The sequence below is a fragment of the Tiliqua scincoides genome, chromosome 1, assembly GCF_035046505.1.
Source record: "Tiliqua scincoides isolate rTilSci1 chromosome 1, rTilSci1.hap2, whole genome shotgun sequence".
Taxonomy (NCBI): Eukaryota; Metazoa; Chordata; class Lepidosauria; order Squamata; family Scincidae; genus Tiliqua; species Tiliqua scincoides.
Window position 1 is genome coordinate 304519165 of NC_089821.1, and position 14552 is coordinate 304533716.

General features: G+C 45.2%; 1 protein-coding gene across 1 annotated transcript in view; it reads left to right on the plus strand.

Annotated features, from left to right (window-relative positions):
• AKT1 (AKT serine/threonine kinase 1) overlaps nucleotides 1–14552 on the plus strand; it is a 129710-nt gene that overhangs the window by 18793 nt on the left and 96365 nt on the right. The window contains exon 2 of the mRNA XM_066629508.1: nucleotides 1691–1838. Within this exon, the coding sequence (XP_066485605.1) occupies nucleotides 1793–1838 (46 nt within the window). The 5' untranslated portion in view covers nucleotides 1691–1792. The remainder of the gene's footprint in view (nucleotides 1–1690; nucleotides 1839–14552) is intronic.

Sequence of the window (14552 nt, forward strand, 5' to 3'; positions counted from 1 at the left end):
CTAATATTTTGCTATCCAGTGAGCTTTGGATACAGATAAATATTCTAGGCATTTTTCTACTATCATTGTATAAGAATACATCATTTTATATCTGGTTTAAGGGGTTATCCATATAATCTGATTTGGTGAGGGAAACTCCCAGTGTGGAGATAAAAACCCTATATGTGTGTATGTTTTAGTCTTTCCTTTCATGCCAGTGGACAAACCTCTTGCCTTTCTCATGGTGTAGTTGGTAAAATGATGTGGGAATCATATCTAAAACCAACAAAACATGGTCCTAGTCCTTTTGATTATGGAGATGACACTGCCCCATCTCAGGGTGCAAGCAGTGCAAACATAAGATGCTTGATGTTCAACAACTAAGAAAAAAATTTATAACTTTCAGTTCTGTAAAGAATTCCTGCTAGAAATTCTTGTTTGCCTTTTTGCTTTGAATTCTGTTTATAGTGGTAGCTTTCTGACTAGGGTTTCTACCCTGAGTAGAAGGTTGCCTCACTTGGTACAGGAGGCTAGTGCTGCTATCCTTTGCTGGCTTGCTTCCAGCATATTGTAAAAGAATGCAAGCATCCACCAGCAGCCTGGAAAGCAGGGTGGGGAAGTGGCTTGAGGGCTCATCCATTCGCTACCCTCTCAAGGGTGTCATGACCATTTCATGTTGCACCATGGCATGGCCGGACCTGAGTCAAACCAGCATGAATGTGATAGACATGGGACATACCTTCCTGCTTAACCCTATAGTAGTATCTTATGCTACTGCAGGAGTGGCCAACCCCCAGCAGGCCATGTGCCACTTCTTACGTACATGATCTTGAATGTGCCATGCCACTTTATTTTGGCTCTCTCCGGACGTACTCAGGTGGTTTCTCCAGCTCATGTGATGTGACGAGCCTCTGTCATGCCCTGGCCCCCAGGATCACGTCGCTAAGGGGATGCAGGGACTGGTATGCACTTACCAGTCCTTGCAGCAGACTATCGGGGGTGCGGGGAGCCCTGTGCAGCCTTCTGCAGGGCTCTCAGCAGCTTAAAAAGTGAAAGTAGAGTGATCTTGCTCCACCTCCACGAAACCTGAAGTGGAGCGCAATTGCAGCACTTTAACGTTTTAAGCTGCGGGCAGACCTGCAGACACTCGTGCAGGGCTCCCCGCACCCCCAGCAGGCTGTTGCAGGAACTGGTGAGTGCATCCCAATCCCTGCAGCACCCGCCCCTTAAGGGGAAAGTGGCCAGGGCTCTCTGGCTGGGGCATCGTGACACCCCAGTTTGAAGAACCCTGCATTAGGGGTATGCTTGCCGCAGGTTGGACACCCCTGTGCTATTGGCTGGTGTTTGTAGGAATACAACCATATGGAAGGTGTATGAGATGGTAATCTAATAGATTGGTGAAGTTTTTAAAAAGTGGAGAGTTTTTAAAAGGTACTCTGTGCACTGGTGATGTCTAGTGGATGATCTAATATAGACGGCACTTTCTGCACTTTCTTACTGATTTGGTTTGTAACGCTGAGGCCGCTTCCATAATTTATTTGACCAATTAGACATGTAGAAATCCCCAAGCGATAACTACAGATTCCTGCGCGTGTTCTTTTTGCTAATTTTTTTTCCAAAAAAACAAATGCTTACTGTGATTCAGTATTGCCTTTTGTCTCCTTTTTTGCCTGTTGCTCTGTTTGAGAACTTTTTCTTTCTTAATTCTCAGGAATAGCTGAAACGAGAAAGGAGGAGGAGAAAACCAACTTTCTGTCCGGTAGAGTGGTGAACTTCTGGCATTAGCCACTAGCTCAAGAGACATCCTGCCATTATGAATGAAGTAGCAATAGTGAAGGAAGGCTGGCTTCACAAACGAGGTAAGGGCAATTTTTTCCCCCTTCTTCCTTAAGTGAAGAAATGTGGTCCATTTTGGTCTTGGAGCGGTGATGTAGCAGGACAACTGGCACCTGGGGCCGATATATTTTCATCACCCCCATACATTTTCATCACCATCCCCTGGGCCTCAGAAGACCTCCTGGAGGCCTTTTTGTCGAAAACCAGAAGTGCCTTTCTAGGGCCTCCGAAAGACACTCTCTTGATACCCCCTCAAGATGTGGTACCAAAGGCGGTGACCCCAGCAGCCACCCTTTTGCTATGCCACTACTCAGTGGTTTCAAAGCAGCTGCATGAAAGAAGCTGACCTTTGTTTGGGTCTCCCTTTTGATCTTGTTTCTAACATTTATTTGTCCAGTAGCCATTCATTGTTTTTATTCCTTTCAATTCCTACTTGGCCTAATTGATTTACCATGAGTAGATGCCCAAGACAACTTTGGCCAGTGTGTCACAGTCTCTTAAAAATTCATAACCTTAAAAAACAATAGGTTGTCCTATGACTATGCTCAGCTCACCCACAGAACGGTGCGTGATCAAACTACAACGTGTGAATGTTTAACTGTCGGGGTCCTTATAAATCCACTCCCACATGGTGGAAGAAGGATGGAACTGTGAGAGAGGGATTGCTGACTTTTAAACGGAAGAAGCTCTGTGGTTTAACTGCTACTTCAGTAAATGGATCATGTTTATAAGAAGTGACAACCACAGCTAAATTACAGGGATTTCCCAACACATGGTGGGATTTTTCTTGTTTTTTTTTTTTTAATTGAATGTGTAAAACATACCTCTGGCCTTATTGAATGGGAACTGGGAGCAGGAATTTGGATTAATCTAGAATGAAGCTACTGTATTTTAAGTGGGTGACAGTTCGGAGGAGGGTGCGTTAATTGGCGCTATAGTGCTGGGCAAACTATGATGAGTGATTTACAGCGCAATCCTGAGCTGCACATGGGCCGGAGCAAGTCCCTTGTGCTGGCCCAGGAGGGTCGCAAACGTGCCGGGGTGGGTGGGGAGGAGGTGGGATGGAGGTGTTCCTGGCAGGGGGAGGGCAGGTGGTGGCGGGCCTTCAGGGCGGGCGGGCGGGGCTGGGATCCTCAGCATCTCTCTATCTACTTTATCCTTCCCCTGCATAATTTTGTATGTCTCAATCATGTCCCCCCTCAGGCGTCTCTTTTCTAGGCTGAAGAGGCCCAAACGCCGTAGCCTTTCCTCATAAGGACGGTGCCCCAGCCCAGTAATCATTTTAGTCACTCTCTTTTGCACCTTTTCCATTTCCACTATGTCCTTTTTGAGATGCGGCAACCAGAACTGGACACACTCTAGGTGTGGCCTTACCATCGATTTGTACAACGGCATTATAATACTAGCCGTTTTGTTCTCAATACCCTTCCTAATGATCCCAAGCATAGAATTGGCCTTCTTCACTGCCGCCGCACACTGGGTCGACACTTTCATTGACCTGTCCGCCACCACCCCAAGATCTCTCTCCTGATCTGTCACAGACAGCTCAGAACCCATTAACCTATATGTGAAGTTTTGATTTTTTGCCCCAATGTGCATGACTTTACACTTCCTTACATTGAAACGCATCTGCCGTTTTGCTGCCCATTCTGTTGGTTTGGAGAGATCCCAACCCCCATTCCCGGGGAGTTCGAAGTGGCTTGAAGCTCCTGCGTTCTCCTCGGACTTGCATCACCTCAGGAGGTGGCTTTAGTCTGAGGAGACCCATAGGGGCCAGGGCGCCTTGCCCGGGGTAAGGGGAAAAGTTTTCCCTTGCCTGTGGCTGAGCCGATTCTGGCTCCAATCCTGTGCTGGATACAGCGGAAGCTTCTTGCCTTGCCTGTTCCAGTGCCGGGTAGGATTGCACCCTTACATGAATAGTGCAAGATGCTATATAGAGTTGGTTAGCAGTAAAGAACTGGTCAGAGTTAGACCAGGTGTTCCCAAACTTGCAGTGCCGTGACCCACCTTGTCTTCCGCAGTGGGTCATGACGCTCCTGGTAGTGCTGGAGTCCTCTCCTGGCCTCACTCTGCAGTTTTCTGCAGGTGTCAGAATGGCCCTCAGAAGCCTCCATAAGCCACTTCTAGATTTTGGCTTATGGAGGCTTCTGAGGTCTGTAGAGTGGGTAGCCAGGTTGGGAGATGCCTCCAGAGGCTCTGGTAAGTACTGGGTCTTCTGGGTCTTCTTAGAGCCAAACTAGTGCAAGGGCCGGCAAGAAGGCCACAGTGACCCACTGTGCTTGGGCTTGTAACCCACCAGTAGGTTGCATCCCACACTTTGGGAATTGTTGGGTTAGGCAAAGTGCTGCTGAACATGTGGTCCCTTAATAAGATGGTAGTGACATAGTGGGAGGCATGGAGCTGGGAGCAAAGAGAATGGAAAGAGTCATGTGCAAAATGGGAGGAGTGTTTAAGCCCATGACAGACCAAGGAAGAAAGACGGGCAGGCAAAAAGTGGAAAGCTTTGAGTGGGCACTGGAAACTTGGAGCTGTTTCAGTGTGAGAGAAGGAACCACTAAAATTTCTTAGTAACCCTGTAACCCGTATTCCTCTCGGGGGGTCCATGTCAGTGTGCAGACCCCTTCATCTGCCACCTGCATCACAGTGCCACCCCTGGACGCTCAGCAATGATGTCATGCATCAATGCCAAGCTTCTGGGTTGCCGAGCTCCATGGTGCGCAGAACTCAGTTTGTGGCTGCACAGCACATAGGCAACACTGCCTGTAACCAGTGGAGTAGCTAGGGCACCTGGCACCAGGCACCTGGCACAGAAATTTTTGGCACACTCTCATGCACACTCTCATGCACTCTCCGTGTCTCAGCACTCCAGGATGTGACCAGAAGGCGCTTCTGGTTGTGCCCAAAGGTCCAGTTCTGGTCGCTGCATCTCAAAAAAGACATAGTGGAAATGGAAAAGGTGCAAAAGAGAGCGACTAAGATGATTACGGGGCTGGGGCACCTTCCTTATGAGGAAAGACTACGGTGTTTGGGCCTCTTCAGCCTAGAAAAGAGACGCCTGAGGGGGGACATGATTGAGACATACAAAATTATGCAGGGAATGGACAGAGTGGATAAGGAGATGCTCTTTACACTCTCACATAGCACCAGAACCAGGGGACATCCACTAAAATTGAGTGTTGGGAGGGTTAGAACAGACAAAAGAAAATATTTCTTTACTCAGCGTGTGGTTGGTCTATGGAACTCCTTGCCACAGGATGTGGTGATGGCATCTGGCCTGGATGCCTTTAAAAGGAGATTGGACAAGTTTCTGGAGGAAAAATCCATTACGGGGTACAAGCCATGATGTGCATGTACAACCTCCTGATTTTAGAGATGGGCTTTGTCAGAATGCCAGATGCAAGGGAGGGCGCCAGAATGAGATCTCTTGTTATTTGGTATGCTCCCTGGGGCATTTGGTGGGCTGCTGTGAGATACAGGAAGCTGGACTAGATGGGCCTATGACCTGATCCAGTGGGGCTGTTCTCATGTTCCCTTGATACCTCCTTAGGTGTGGTACCTGGGGCCCTCTTGCCAGCTACACTAGTGCACTACTAGTGCTGTAGTGTACTAGTGTACACTAGTGCTGTAGTGTACAGCAGTACACTAGTGCTAACATGAACAGTGAAACTGTTTCTTTTGTCCGTAATCTTTAAGGTTTTAAAGAAATTGCTTTGAGTCTTCTTGACCTTCTGTAGTGGCTCCCAACAGAGGTAGGGTGTATACATTCTTTGTAGCTCTTGGTTGTACAAGGGGTGTGTGGGTAGGTAACACTGTTTCTAGAACTGGACAGGACTTGTGATCTGAAAATGCAACAGTATCCCTATTTTATCACCAGTTTCTCCTGTAAGGATCTTGGGCTGATGCTCATAGGAGTCATCCCATTTGATCCTTCCTAACAAAACTGTGAAGTCAGCTGGGCTGAGAGAAAAGCCCTATTCAGAATCCAGGGAGTTTTGAGTGTATGTATGGGGTGAGGGAAATGGGAGCATGCCAGCTAGTCCGCACCCCGACATGCGCTTTGGCCACACACCTGACCTATCCTACGTTCAGCACTTGTCTGCGAGGGCAAGTGTTGAATGTGGGAAGGATTTCTCCCTTCATACTAGGATTCTGGTTCCCTTCTCTAAGTGTATAACTCTGGAGTAGGACTTCTGTGACTGGCCCAAAGGAAACTTTGTGACTGAGCAGGAATTTTGAATTTGGGACTCCCAAAGTCCAAAGATCCTCTACATACCACACTGACTTGCTGCAGCTAGTCCTGGATACGATGCTTGCCCACTTCCCTGTGTTCCTGTCTCAGTGATGACTTTCTTGTAACCTGATTCTAATCTTCTGTTCACAGTGTTCATGATTGTGGCCTGGGCTTTTCTATTATTTTGTGTGTGTTTTTAATAGTGGTTTTCCGTTCACAACAATGGCTGAGTAAAATGATACTCAAAATGAAAAAGGGCTGCCTTTGATAGAGCATCAAGGTTTTAAGTACACCAACCACCGGATGTTCCAAAGCCAGTGTCTGATATTCTGAGCTTGTGAAACACGCTAAGGCTATAATTACAACAAGGAAGCTGACAGAAAAAGAGGATTAGAGATTAAGAACTGTATTTTGTGTTAAAAATTTCTTTCTCTTTCACTTTTCAGTAAAGAAAAACAAATAAAGCCATGGGACTAACCATTGCTGTGTTTTTTTCGGTGTTGGCTTTTTTAAAAAAAACTTTCATTCCTTTATAAAAATAATTAACAGGTGCATAGAAGGAAATGTTTGAATTTTGTATAAATGAAATTCCCCCCAAACCCTGAATTTTAAGAAATCTTCCCCAGGTTACCTGTAGATTTTTTTACTTGATCCTTCAGCTCTCTTCTGAAAATTGTAGCACAGTAACTCCTGAAACCTGGTTCATCCACTTGTAGTTGTATTGAGATGGTTTTTGTGTGCAGCTTGTGAAATGCTTTGGAACTTCTGTAGGTTGCAGGTGTTGACTTAAATTTTTGCTGTCTAGATTGGGTAACACTACTAACAGAAAAGAATTCAGAAGTTACTCTAACTTATTCAAATTTATTCAAAAGTTACTCTAACTTATTCAAATTTTGTTTTGCTACAAAGTGCAAACTGTTAGTGGGTATTTGGTTTTGAACGAACTAAACAGCAGTTGTATTTCGTTATATAAGTGGTTAATGTGTTCCAGTACTTTGACTTCTGCTACGTAATTCTTTAAACCCGCGGTTCTCAAACTTTTCACTTTCAAACTTTTCAGTCTCAGAAGATTCACTTTTTAGAATGACAGTTTTAAAACTTATTTAAAATAAAGAAGAATCTTAGCAGTGTTCTCAAACAATTGCTGATCTGTTTTTAACAATAATTCCCCCAACATCCCAAAGGCTGCAATTCTATCCACACTTACCCAGGAGTAAGCCCCATTGACTTACATGGAGAGAGGTGGAAAGCGGTGTGCCCCAAGGATCTGTCCTGAGACTAGTGCTTTTCAACCTCTTCATAAATGGAGACAGGGGTGAGCAGTGAGGTGGCTAAGTTTGCAGACGACACCAAACTTTTCCGAGTGGTGAAGACCAGTAGTGATTGTGAGGAGCTCCAGAAGGATCTCTCCAAATTGGCAGAATGGGTAGCAAAATGGCAGATGCGTTTCAATGCGTTCAATGTCATGAACATTGGGGCAAAAAAATCAATACAACACATAGGCTAATGGGTTCTGAGCTGTCTGTGACAGATCAGGAGAGAGATCTTGGGGTGGTGGTGGACAGGTCACTGAAAGTGTCAACCCAATGTGCAGCGGCAGTGAAGAAGGCCAATTCTGTTTCTTGGGATCATTAGAAAAGGTATTGAGAACGAAACGGCTAATATTATAATGCCATTGTACAAATCGATGGTAAGGCCACACCTGGCGTATTTTGTCCAGTTCTGGTCGCCAGATCTCAAAAAGGACATAGTGGAAATGGAAAAGGTGCAAAAGAGAGCGACTAAGATGATTGCTGGACTGGGGCACCTTCCTTATGAGGAAAGGCTACAGCATTTGGGCCTCTTCAGCCTAGAAAGGAGATGCCTGAGGGGGGACGTGATTGAGACATACAAAATTATCCATGGGAAGGATAAAGTGGATAGAGAGATGCTCTTTACACTCTCACATAACACCAGAACCAGGGGACATCCACTAAAATTGAAAGTTGGGAGGGTCAGGACAGACAGAAGAAAATATTTCTTTACTCAGCGTGTGGTTGGTCTGTGAAACTCCTTGCCGCAGGAAGTGGTGACGGCATCTGGCCTGGACGCCTTTAAAAGGGGATTGGACAAGTTTATGGAGGAAAAATCCATTATGGGTTACAAGCCATGATGTGTATGTGCAACCTCCTGATTTTAGAAATGTGCTATGTCAGATGCAAGGGAGGGCACCAGGATGAGGTCTCTTGTTATCTGGTGTGCTCCCTGGGGCATTTGGTGGGCCGCTGTGAGATAACGGGAAGCTGGACTAGATGGGCCTATGGCCTGATCCAGTGGGGCTGTTCTTATGACTATCATTTTAAAACATATACATAATAGTCTGTTAAGTACAGAACTGTAACATTTCCTCAAATGCAGTCACATACCATGGTAGCTGCATAAAGTTAATATACTAAAAATAAAATACACATTGAAATAATGGGGACCCACCTGAAATTGGCTTGCGACCCACCTAGTGGGCCCCGACCCACAGTTTGTAAAACATTGCTTTAAACAGTTAAACCTGGGTTTTGTTTGACCTGCTAATATCCATTTTGAAGGGTCATTCAGATTATGAGCTCAACTGATGAGTGGGTTTGTTCCGTGCCAGGAGCCTGATACCTATTGCATTCATGCAAATTCTGTGTAGCAATTGAAAAGGGGTGGTCTGTGCATCTAAGGATTTTGCAGGCTTTCATTTTCATGTGTGGCAGTAAGAGGAATTTCCACTGAGGTCTTCTGTATGCCTTTTCCCCTCCACTAAATGAAAAAATGAAATGAGACTCCTTCCTCTGTGTCTGTCTTGGTAGTTCCTGGCAAGCCCATGAGTCAGTCGCTTAAAGGAAGTGCGACTTCCAGTACAGCAGATGTTTTGTTTGTGGAATGACCAGTCATCTCCCTGACCTCAAGCCAAAGAGCTTGCCAATCTCATGAATGAACTCTTCAGCATTCAATGGACACTGAGTAGTCCTGTGACCCTAATTGCAACAGCCCCAGGGTTTAGTCATCTGAAGATTCAGAAGCAGCATTACAAATTGCTTCCTCTGTTTCTTTAGCTGAGCACATAGTGCACCAAAGAACACATCACTGCACAAGGAAAAGAATGTGGTGGAGAGAGGCAGGCTTCTTGTAAGTGGTCTCTGTGGAGCAGGTTGGAGCACATTTTATTTTAAGAAATGTGTATGTCCTTTTTTAATCTTCAAAAAGAAATCAGAGTAGCCAACAATGATGACTATCACAACATGAACACCACAATAAAACAAACACAGCAGCAGCTAATAAAGCCACATCTAACAGGCATAAGCTCATAAAAACAATTTCAAAAGTAGTGCAGGAGCTGATAGTGGCTATCGCCCCATCATGGTGACAGCCAAAAGTGGCAAAAATCACCAGTAGCCAACTTCAAAGGGTCTTCTGAGTTGGTTAGAACAGTGTTTCTGCCACAGTGGGTTGGGACGCACTAGGTGGGTCGTGAGCCAATTTCAGGTGGGTCCCCATTCATTTCAATATTTTATTTTTTATATGTTAGATTTGATGCTTCCATGCTTTGTGTGACTGCATTTGGGGAAACGTTACAGACCTGTACTTTTAGCAAGCTACTATGTGTATGCTTTTAAGAATGATAGTCAATGGGACTTACTCCTGGGTAAGTGGGGGTAGGATTGCAGCCTAGGATGGTTAAAAATTTTCCTGCTTGATTATGTCACTCCTGGTCATGGCATCATTTCTGGTGGGCCCTGACAGATAGTCATTCTAAAGCGTGGGTCCCTGTGCTAAATGTGTGAGAACCACTGGGTTAGAAGATCTTTGCGAAGCATTTGAAAACATACAAATCTAGTGCTAAGAGGGTGTTTTACAGAACTGCTTCCACAACAGAGCAGACCCTACTCCTTGAATCACTTGAAGTACCTCTTTCACTCAGTAGGACCCGAGTTATTGAACATAGCAGTGGTTCTCAAACCTTTTAGCATTTTTAAGAATGACACTCGGTTGGGACCCACCGGAAGTGATGTCATTAACCTGGAAGTGATGTCATGCCTGGCAGTCTTTTAGGCCAAAGTATCGTCAGTTCTGGCTTCAAACCTAAGCTGCAGTCATCCAAAGCTCCCATTACACAGTGCGCTTGTGCTGTTAATTAATTCCGAGTTAATAACTCGGAATTCAAACATTTCAGCTTGGAAGTCAAAGCAGAAGGCAGACTTGGATCCTTCTCCAACCACTCAGCCCTCCCCTCTTTCCAGTATCCCATCTTCCCACCTATTCAGGGCAAAACATCATGTCTCTCTTCCACTGGGAGCTCACCCTTCCCAGCAGCTCTGTATTTTCAGTGGTGGCTGAGCTAGATGCCATGTGACCCACCCAAAATTGGCTTGTAACCCAACTAGTGGGTCCTGACCCACAGTTTAAGAAACACTGGAACAGAGTATATGAGGAGGTATATACTGTCCCAGAAATGGGGGGCCTTTTCGGTGGTTTTTGAATTATTAACCATTTGGTGAAACCCATGTGTACTATCTTGTGTTCCATAACGAAAGAAAGGTGGGATATAATTGTGGTGTCAGAGTTCTTCCTTTAGCCTTTTCTTTTTAAAACAAAGGCTTTTTCTGTCTGTCTGACTTCTGAATTGTAATTTTATTGGCTCGTTATATCCTAGCTGGATTACTATAATTTGTTCTACATGGACAAAATTCCAACTGGTTAATCTTGTGGATGCTAGGGAGTTGTCTGGGGCAGTCTGCATGGGCTGCTTGTAATAATGATGATGATGATATACTGTTTTTCAACAAAGTTCACAAAGCGGTTTACAGAGAAAAATCAAATATCTAATTGCTCCCTGTCCCAAAAGGGCTCACAATCTAAAAAGATGCTGAAGAACACCAGCAGGCAGCCACTAGAAAAGACAATGCTGCGTTGAGGCGGGCCTGTTACTCTCCCCGTGCTAAAAAGAGGAGCACCCACTTGAAAAAGTGCCTCTTACCCAGTTAGGGGTAAGCATAACCTTAAATGCCGTGTCTGGGGCTACAGCAGTTGGGTAAGCTCTCCTGGGCTATCGCTGCCCCCTTCCACCAGCAGCCAGCTTGCAACAATGGATACGTATGTGTTGGACCGTCTTTCTACAGCAGGGGTAGTCGGAACACACGTGGAACAGAACCTTCTCTGCCTTGGCACTAAAATTATGAAATTTCTTTCCTAATGAAGTCTACCCCACTTCTTCCCAGGCCCAAGAGCACCACAGAAGCCTTCAGAATCAGCTCTTTTTTTTGGAGAATGGGCACTTGCTAATAGCTGGAGTTAAAGCCTTGGAGGTTTTTTTTTTCTTATTGAAAGGCAGGTGCTAAAGTAGTTTTAAGAATGAAAACTTGCTCCAAGTGCTCTATTCATTTCTTTTTTTCTTAAGTCAAATAACGTTTGAAGAGGAATTTTAAAGGAGGGGAGAGGGGTGGAATAAAACACAAAAGTAAAATAAGGTTTTCTTTGGTAACAAGAAAAAGATGGGGCATGACAAAGTATATCGTGAGCAGTGTAAGGAAATCCAACCATAACTCTGCTTTGTGGCAAATGCAGTGGGACCTCGGAGAAACTGACTAACCAGTCAAAGGTTTCCTTGTAGCCACACTGACTCATGGAGGGGCCCTGCTGCTTGTGATGTGGGAGAGTCATTCTTCCATTGGCCTGTGGGCTAGGGGAGGGGGAAAGTGTGCCTGTTGAATGGGAGTTCGGGATCGAGGGAGCAGTAAAAGATCCGTCTATTTAGCTGGAAGAGGTATTGGCTTGTTTTTTCTTTGATTCATAAAACTGAGCTTTGGTGATCGGTAAAGTGTTGGGAAATATTCAATGAGGTTGAGATCTCAGCACTGAGGAGTAACATGAGCTGCTGACTAGCCGGTAAAGAATGAATCTTGCCTGAGCCAAACCTTTGCTTAACGGTTGGAGGTGATTTCTCGAAGGCTGTTCAGAATGCACCTGGGCTCTGCCTTATGCATTCCATAGGACTTAAGATAGTGGAATCCTTTTCTTTTCCCTTTTAAAAATGTATTTTGACTTCATATTCATGTGTGACCCAAAACAAGCATACATCCACTGCATCTGGAAAACCACAGTTTGAAGGCTTAACACCAAGCTTAAGCCATAAGCGCGTGGATGTGTTTGTCAAAAATGCATAATGGTTTTGTTCTGTACATACTAGCTTGGATGTTAAGATCCACTTCAGAAGTCCTTTTCTGGGTGCCTTCAGAACTGGGGCAAGAGGTGAGTGGGAACAGGACCTTCTTGATGGTGTCACCCTCTTTGTTGAATTATCTCCCCAAAGAGGTTTGCCTGGCACCAAATGTGACCATTGCCAGGGTGACCAGGGAGAGCCAGGGTGGTGTAGTGGTTTGGGAGGTGGACTTAGACCTGGAAGATCCAGGTTCAAATCCCCCGCCTGGAAGCTTCCTGGGTGACCTTGGACCAGTCACTTTCTCTCAGCCTCACCTACCTCACAGGGGTGTGAGGGGAGCAGCTATGTACATGGCCCTGAGATCTTTGGAGGAAGGGTGGTATAAAAATGTGAAAAAATAAGCAAATACTTTGGTTTGTTTGTTTGTCCAGGCTTTTTAATCTCCCTGGGGAGAGGGATAGACAGATGAGTAAGTTGAGGCTAACTAAGAGATGAGCCACAGATATCCATTCTTGAAGGTACCACTTAACTATCATATGTGGAGAAGGTGACACAGGCTCAGTTGGACAGTCTGCCTCATTCACACCAAATTATTTGTCCACCTTTTAGAAATAAGTTATTCTGATATTATTTATGGACACCAGGCAGCCCTGAGACAGTGCTGGTACACCTGGAAGCAGGGCAGGGTGGCATGATTCCACTTTCATGTGTGTACAGTGTACGCTACTTTCACTGTGTAAAGTAAAAGACTGTATATGAGTAGATAAAATGATTTTGTGGGGGGGGGGGAATGAGGATAGAAACCTTCTTGTATAGTCTGAGCTGCCTACCAACTGACCAGCTAGCTCAACTACATGTCTTGCTAGTACCAGTTCTCTGACCCGTCAAAGAATTTTACAAGCTAAATTAAAGCTAAATTAAATACTTTTAAATTAACTACCTGGCAAGGCAAGTAGTTGAGCAAGCGGTTCAGCCAGCTGATTGGTTAACAGTCAGCTCAGTCTGTACCCAAGTGCTGAATTCCCCAGATTGCAGAACCAAGCCAGAATCAGCAACTTTATAGGACAAGGTGGGACCCTATTGGTCAGCTGGTAGCTGCTGAAGTGGTAGCTGCAAGAATCCTTTTAACCATGCACAGCAAGCCAGCAATTTCATCCTCTTGCAAGCTACTGCATTGTTGCGAGGGCTAAGGTTCCTGGGTCCTGATGCTAGGATCCCCAGTATGAGATATCTTACACCTTAATTGAAAGAAGCAGATGCAGAACAGCTAATAATTAAAGTGTGCTTGTGTGTTATGTGTGCTAGGATCCCCAGTATGCTAGGATCCCCAGTATGAGATATCTTACACCTTAATTGAAAGAAGCAGATGCAGAACAGCTAATAATTAAAGTGTGCTTGTGTGCTTGTGTGTAGCGCCCTACAGGTAGACCACAGCTGCGATACAAGGACATCTGCAAGAGGGATCTGAAGGCCTTAGGGATGGACCTCAACAAGTGGGAAACCCTGGCCTCTGAGCGGCCCGCTTGGAGGCAGGCTGTGCAGCATGGCCTTTCCCAGTTTGAAGAGACACTTTGCCAACAGTCTGAGGTTAAGAGGCAAAGAAGGAAGGCCCATAGCCAGGGAGACAGACCAGGGACAGACTGCACTTGCTCCCGGTGTGGAAGGGATTGTCACTCCCGGATTGGCCTTTTCAGCCACACTAGACGCTGTGCCAGAACCACCTTTCAGAGCGCGATACCATAGTCTTTCGAGACTGAAGGTTGCCAATACAATACAATGTGTGTTATGCCAGCCTTCTTTGTTACCTCTAAATTGTACAGTTATATTGAAAATGATCCTTCAGTATAAAATAAACCGATCCATCCTAAATGACAACATTAGAACAATTGGATTTCATTCTCCTCATACAAGTCGGGTTTTGCAGAATGAATTTAAGGGTAATTGTTTGCTTGGCAACAGTTGCTAGGTAAATAGAGTCGGCAATGTGTTTTGGAAACCAAAGGATGAGTTTAACCGTATACATGTTTGGCTTGTGTTGATGACGGCCACCGCCACCACCGTTCCGTAGTTAAAAACACAGCCTACCTCCAAAGGACTGAGGATGTGGTCTGGAGGCCCAGGTTACAGCAAGCTTGCTGAAGCTAAGCAGGTCTCTGTCTGGATGGGAAGCTGCTTGGGAGTCCATGTGCACTGTCTTGGTCTGCTTGGAGGAAAGACAGGATATACGTGTAATACAGTGTTTTTAAACTGTGGGTTGGGACCCACTACGCAGGTTGTGAGCCAATTCCAGGTGTCCCCATTCATTTCAATATTTTATTTTTAATCTAT